The sequence below is a fragment of the Carassius gibelio genome, chromosome B18 (genome assembly GCF_023724105.1).
Source record: "Carassius gibelio isolate Cgi1373 ecotype wild population from Czech Republic chromosome B18, carGib1.2-hapl.c, whole genome shotgun sequence".
NCBI lineage: Eukaryota > Metazoa > Chordata > Actinopteri > Cypriniformes > Cyprinidae > Carassius > Carassius gibelio.
The window spans coordinates 12,937,597-12,944,519 of NC_068413.1; the positions used below are offsets into that span (position 1 = coordinate 12,937,597).

At 35.9% G+C, this 6,923-nt stretch overlaps 2 protein-coding genes across 2 annotated transcripts in view; one reads left to right on the forward strand and one right to left on the reverse strand.

Annotated features, from left to right (window-relative positions):
- The window catches only part of LOC127977209 (homeobox protein aristaless-like 4), a 539,817-nt gene that overhangs the window by 112,885 nt on the left and 420,009 nt on the right, over window positions 1–6,923 (reverse strand). The gene's annotated exons all lie outside the window — the stretch shown is intronic.
- On the forward strand, window positions 104–6,671 carry LOC127977215 (tetraspanin-3). The gene is made up of 7 exons (XM_052581944.1): window positions 104–283; window positions 2,176–2,367; window positions 2,637–2,711; window positions 3,312–3,413; window positions 3,502–3,654; window positions 3,744–3,827; window positions 5,688–6,671. The coding sequence occupies exons 1-7, from the start codon at window positions 218–220 to the stop codon at window positions 5,778–5,780; spliced, it is 765 nt and encodes a 254-aa protein (XP_052437904.1). The 5' UTR covers window positions 104–217; the 3' UTR covers window positions 5,781–6,671.

Here is a 6,923-nt window from a genome sequence, read left to right on the forward strand (position 1 = left end):
ACGTCAAAACTGAATAATTATCAGTCACAATCCTCGCTCCTCGCTCTGTGACACAGCGTCATTGAGAGTTCGTCATCTGACCGCTGTGTGGCGCTGTTCCCGGATCAGACTCAAACACACAGCAGTGGTATGGCCGCCAGGAAACAGACAGCCATTTTATAATCCGCAACCAGTTTGTAATATTTGCAACTTAAACGGCTTTCTCCCCCATCTTTTAATGATGGGTCAGTGTGGAATTACGTCGTCTAAAACCGTTTTGGTGTTCCTGAACCTTATATTCTGGGTAAGTTAGGGGTATTTGGGGTAGAATTTAGGAGTGCGTCAGTGTTGTCAGATGGACACAGTCAGGTGTCGAGCAGCTGCATTATTACACACACACACACACACACACACACACTCCTTTAAATACCCAATACGTTTATAAAACCTGCTAAATTCGTGCGTATTTTGCTATATTTGATATGTCTATTGTGTTTATATTGCATTATTTAAAAAACTGCTCGTTGCTGTGTATTGCAGTGCTTGTTTACATATTTCCCGCAGTCTTAATAAGTCTAACGTTACATTGATTACTGTAAGATTCGTGTTTATATGTCTTCTAGCCTTGAATATGCTTGCGTGTACTGGCAAGTCGCCCTCATTGTTTTCCTCAGCCCCAGAGCACGTTTAGTTGTACTGTTTGACAGGTTAAACCTATTTCTCCCTAAGCAAGTCCGTTTGGAAACTCTGTAATCATTAGGAAGGACTTTTGAAGGATAAGACTAATAGCAGTTTCCTCAAAGGATTCTGTCATCATCACAAAACAAACAAAAAAAAAACGCATTTTTAAAAAACATTTCACAATGACTTCGCAATGGGGTCGGATGTGAAACATTTGTACAGAAGATTTAGATTTTCTACAAATTATTTCCTTTTAATAGCTCTGTAATATTTCTTTAATACAGTACGTTCAAGTAGTAGTTGTAATAATTATTATTATTATAATTATAATGGTTTAGTAAATAAGAAAAAAAAGTATTTTCATATTTTTAAGCAGATCATATGTAATTATAATTTGATTTCATAAAATACTAGGTAAAATTAATTAAATATAATTATTTTGATTTCATAAAGATTAAAACCCTTAATGTAAAAAAAAAAATAATAAAAAAAAAATATATATATATATATATAAGTCAATATAGCCAATTCTTAGTTAAGGTATTTAGGTGAATTTTCATTTTTATAACAAGGATATATTGTACAATATAAAATATTCAAAACATAATTAAAAATTCACTTTGAGGCTGTACAAAAGGGAAAAAAGGTCTGTTTGAGTAGGATTTAAATCAATAATATTGGCCAGAGTGGCCACTAAACTGTGTGTGTGTACATATATTAGCAATATACTGTTATGAAAAAAAATATATATATATATGTATGTATGTATGTATGTATGTGCATGTGTGTGTGTGTATGTATATATATATATATATGTATGTGTATATATCCCTTGTTTTCAAATTTCAAACATTTAAATTCAAATATGCAACAATTCTGCAGCCAAAAAAAATTGGTTAGCACATTGGAAACTGAACAACTGAACCGGGGCATTGGTGGCAAAGTTTCACAGTTAAGACCTGAACTGAGCTGTTAGATCTGTAGAAACACTACTCCACCTATCAGCTGGATTTTCTTGTCTGCGTTTGTTTGATTAATCTCTTTTATCTGGAACTGGATAAAGTTTAAAGTCTCCACCTGACAGAGACAGGTAGTATGACACTATATCCGGCTGCTTTATTAAATCTGTGTTCATCACGTCAGAGCCTGAGAGCTGTGCTGAACTGATTCATGGGGGTTTTATGGTGCAGTTGTATGTGTGGAAGAATAAAACCTTGTAAAACTAGTTTTTCCCAAAATGCCTGGTGGTCCATGGAGGACCCAGAACACTTTTAATTCCTGTCCTCTTTCCTTATAAGATGACAGTTATCCACATTTCTGTGTGCTGCTCTTTAATTTTGGCTGATGGTCAGCATATCCTTAGTCATTCTTAGATTTGAAAGTCAAAGTGACATGAAGTTGTGTTTGGTTCCTATACCTCTATCCTAAATTACTCATTTCTGTGAAGATGACTGCATGACATCAATCCAGTAACACATCTGCTCTCATGTAACTAACCCTGTTATCTCCTTATAGGCCGCGGCTGGCATTCTCTGCTATGTTGGAGCCTATGTGTTCATCACGTATGATGACTATGACCATTTCTTTGAGGATGTGTACACCCTGATCCCAGCCGTTGTCATTATCGCAGTCGGAGCGCTGTTGTTCATCATTGGACTCATTGGATGCTGCGCCACTATTCGAGAGAGCCGCTGCGGTCTTGCCACGGTTCGTGGACTGTTCAATTTCCAGCACTTGCTATTAGTGTTTTCCTTTAATTACTACTTTTATCTAGCAAGGATGCATTCAGTTAATTAAAAGTGACTGTAAGTACATTTTAAACGTTGCAAAAGAATTCAAATGGAGAAAAAAATGTATGATGGTTTCCACAGGAATGTTTTCAACATTGATGATAAACAAGATGAAATGGCTAGTTTATCGTTCTTTATACATCTTGCCCTGCTAAAACCACATTTCCTTGCATCTGTTGTTTGCAGTTTGTCATCATTCTTATGCTGGTGTTCGTAACTGAGGTGGTTGTGGTGGTTCTTGGCTACATTTACAGAGCGAAGGTGAGTCCAGCATTGAAAGGAAGTCAATATTTATAGAAATAGGAGTGCCTCCTTCGCTTTTGTTTTTATATGAAAGCGCTTCTCACTTCGTAAACTCTTTCAGTTGTGTGCAAAGATGACCAATGCCTCGTATTGTACTGTGTATAACAGTATAACATTGCTAAATGTGTTTCCTGATGTCAGGGTCAGATGGAGGACAAAATGAATAAGAATACCCCTCATAATTCAAAATAGTGCCCTTTTATGAGTTTTGCTGTTATGTAGTTAAACAATATTAGACAAGCAGGAGCTCTGTTTTTTTTTTTTAAATATCAGCACCATTGCAATTGTGATATTGATTTTATATTTCAACACACGAGGTTAATGTTAAGTGAATTACACCTATATATTCGAAATTGTATTTAGAAAACAATATTATTAAAGCATTTTGTAGTATTTTATTATTGCAATTGAATTTCTTGTTTAAATATTAGAATCTGACCAGAGATAAGGTTTTAAAGAAATTGCCCTCATAAAGAAAAAACGATTCCTTTTGATATCAATTTACGAGGGCAAATATTGACCCTTAATGGAATGCTAATTTCGTGGATGTGTTTGTAGGTGGAAGACGAGGTCAATCATTCCATCCAGAAAGTGTATGATGAATACAACGGCACTAACACGGATGCTCCCAGCCGCGCTATTGACTATGTGCAGAGACAGGTAAGACTAATGAGATGTACAGGATGATATTGAATTGCTATATTGTTATATCCCAACCCTAATAATAAACACCGTAATGTCTTTGAAGCTCCATTGTTGTGGCATCGCCAGCTACTCAGACTGGAAGAACACGCGCTGGTTCAAGGAGTCAAGAAACAACAGCGTGCCACTGAGCTGCTGCAAACCCAACGTGAACAACTGCACTGGCTCCCTCTCCCGTCCCGGAGACCTCTACCCTGAAGTGAGAGACGTTTGAGAAATGTGTGCTTGTGGCCGATAGAGCAAAGGAAGCCTGCTTGTGATGTTTATGTATCTGTTGAAACGTTTTAGGGATGTGAAGTCCTGGTTGTGAAGAAACTGAAAGAGATTATGATGTACGTCATCTGGGCCGCTCTGACGTTTGCTGCAATTCAGGTATGCTGTTCAGATTTTTTCTTTTTTTTTCTTTTTTTAATTCATGTGGTGCAGTTTCAGTGTTGTTAGTCATAAAAAAAAAAAGCATAAATCACCAAACGGGGTTGTGAGTTGATGGAAAGATGAAAAAATGATTGCTTGTGCTAATGTGTGATAATTGTGATATAGCTTAGTGCTATTATGCCCAAAAAATTTGTGAAATAACTCTGTGCACTGATGTTTAAACAAGTGTTCACGTGAGCAGCTCATGATCCAGTGTATTCAGTGTCTCAGTGCTTCTCGGTTTACAGTAAATTCAGCCGACTTCATCTTGTTAAATGCTGTGCACTATTTAACATGCATTTGGGAATGTGTGCCAGATTTAATTTATGTACACACTTGCATAATTTAAATAAATGTTACAATATTTTTGTGGTCAGATCATTTCATTACTATTCCATCTAAATAAAAGCTTGAGGGTTTGAATGTTTAAAGGTTAACAGTTTAAGATATATACCAACATCAGAGGACCATGAATATATGAATGTGGTGTTCAGTTATTGAAATATTAACTTCTCAGGGGGTACTTTAAGTAAATATTTAACGTTGGCTGGGGTTCGACTGGCAAGAAAGTTTGGGAGCCCCTGGTTTGGGCTATGAATCAACAGTGCAGAGCTTGTCCAGCTGCTTCAGTGTGTTCCTCCTTTGTTCCCGTCAGACAGAGCTCTGGGACTGCAGCACTCGGGCAGCCTTAGTATGTGCTTTTGTTCCCCTGTAGCTGCTGAATCACAGACTTTGACATTCATACGGTCCCAAATACCCTCTGGGGCATGAAGGCAAATAAGACAAGCCCAGAACATGCCCGTGACTTACACATGGTAACTGACTCAGTCTGCCTCAATTAACAAGCAAGAACCGGGGCAGTGGGTTAGGTTATTCTTGGCAAACATGCTTAAATTACCCCAGATGGGTTTCCTTTTCAAGTTTTTTTTTTTTTTTCCATTTTCATTGTCTGTATTTATGGATTAAATTTGTCTGTGCCAGTGTGTAGAAGTTCACCTCACTCTTTTGTAGACTGTTGTCATAAAGGTAATTTGAAATAGCGGCAATTGTATATTATGGTAACATGCATTTCCTGCCAAAGTCCACTTTTAATTATCTGTTGAAGATATTGAAATGGAGATATTTTTTCCTTTTTTACTTCTATACTTTTATGCTCACCAAGGCTGCATTTATTTTATGAAATATACAATAAAACAGTGATATTGTTAAATATCATTATTTAATAATATAAGATATAGATGTTTTCAATTTTATAATAGGTTTTAAAATTTAATTTATTCCTATGATGGCAATTCTGAATTTTCAGGAAGCTTTACTCCAGTCTTCAATATCACATGATTACATTACATTACCATTACAGTTTATTATTTATTTTTCAGGATTGTTTGATTAGTAAAAAGTAAAAAAAAAAAAAAAATCTTTTAAAATATTATTATTATTTTTTTTTTTATTTTATATAACTGTCTATAATGTTTAATCTTTCTTTCTAATTAAAAGCATTTTTTAAAGAAACTTTTGAAAGGTAGTGTATGTTCATTTAACTTTTCCAACCATCTGACTCTTAATAATCTAACTACACTATTCAATATATTCTTTAGCAAATGTCAACTCATACTATTTATTGTTTTCATTATTTATTGTATACACTTTTACTTTAGTGTTAATTTAAACAGAAATAATGTCGAATTTGAATATCAGCAATTTCTCATTATCAACCTGAATTGTAGGATTTATTCTTCCCATGTACCAGTGCAGATGTTTCTCTCGCATCTCATATCTGTGAGTTATAAATGAAGTCAAACTTTACTTTTTCTCCAGATGCTGGGAATGCTGTGTGCTTGTGTGGTGCTGTGTCGCAGAAGCCGAGACCCGGCCTACGAGCTTCTCATGACCGGAGGGACGTATGCATGAAAAACCCTAGCAGACAGACTCTCTCTTTCATGCGCACACACACACACACACACACACACACTGGGCTCAGGGTTCTGTCGGTGTGAGGTGGCACACTGGATATGCCCTAATTTATCTCACTTTCTACACACCTTCCACAGGGTTTGCTCACACATTGCACTGGTGATGGGTGAAACGAAGCGCATACTCTTTATTTATACAGTGCATGTCACTGAAAATGACTACGTTTTAATTTCAACCTTTGTTTTTCTCTCAAAGGCGTCGGGCTGGACTGCAAAATCGCAGACAGACAGTTTTTAATCCCATTGACAAGACTTTAACACAATAAAAGTTAACATTTTCTCTTCCTTGTCTCTATTATATGGAGTGGAAGATTGTATGGAATAATATGTGGAATGTATGCTTTCCTCATTTGTTAGTTTGCACTATGTGTACGGTTTAGTTACACATTTCAAATACCAAGATGGTAAATGGTTGGGAGGGGGAAATGCTTTGATGCGAGACGATCGACTCGTGGTACCGCTGTCTCAGATGTCACCCATCACCAGTGTGAGAGACCGGTCTGGATTGACCACACAAGATTGCTTGGCATTGTGGGTCCAATCGTACAGCTAAATGTTCAAAATGGGGTTCACACGCAAAGTGTAAAGAGGTTTGGGGGATGCTCTAGATGCACTACCTACCATTTACTGAACTCTTTATCTTCTTTTCCTCCTTTTTCCATTGCTTAGAGTGTAAACATTACTAGTCTAGTAATATATAGAGTTTAAAGTTAGTTTGGAAAAGATATAGGTTATGTCAAACAGGGTCAACCGTGTATTATTTTAGGGAGGAAAAATGGTGAAATAAGCTTGTAATTTTCGATCTTAAAATAAACGTTTCATAAGTCGACACCTGTTGTTTCATTCCTTTGTGAATAAGTCACTGGCTTGTATGCCATGGGTACAAAATGGTAAATTACATTATGTAAAAAATAAATAAAAAAAAAAAACTAATATTTTTAAATGCAGTTTAAAGTAACTTACTATTTTGATGTTTTATTATCTAATTTATTAATTTGTGTTGATATAGATAAACCAGTTAGCAGTCATTAGTCCACTCCAAGACACTTATTATTTATCAATGTTGAAAGCTGTTGTGCTG

Excerpts from the sequence above, each read along its gene's own strand:
- LOC127977215 (XM_052581944.1), top strand. The coding sequence starts at position 218 with ATGATGGGTCAGTGTGGAATTACGTCGTCTAAAACCGTTTTGGTGTTC. Across the intron at positions 3,655-3,743 it reads CCGGAGACCTCTACCCTGAA|GGATGTGAAGTCCTGGTTGT; the intron begins GTGAGAGACGTT and ends GAAACGTTTTAG. Across the intron at positions 3,828-5,687 it reads TGACGTTTGCTGCAATTCAG|ATGCTGGGAATGCTGTGTGC; the intron begins GTATGCTGTTCA and ends CTTTTTCTCCAG.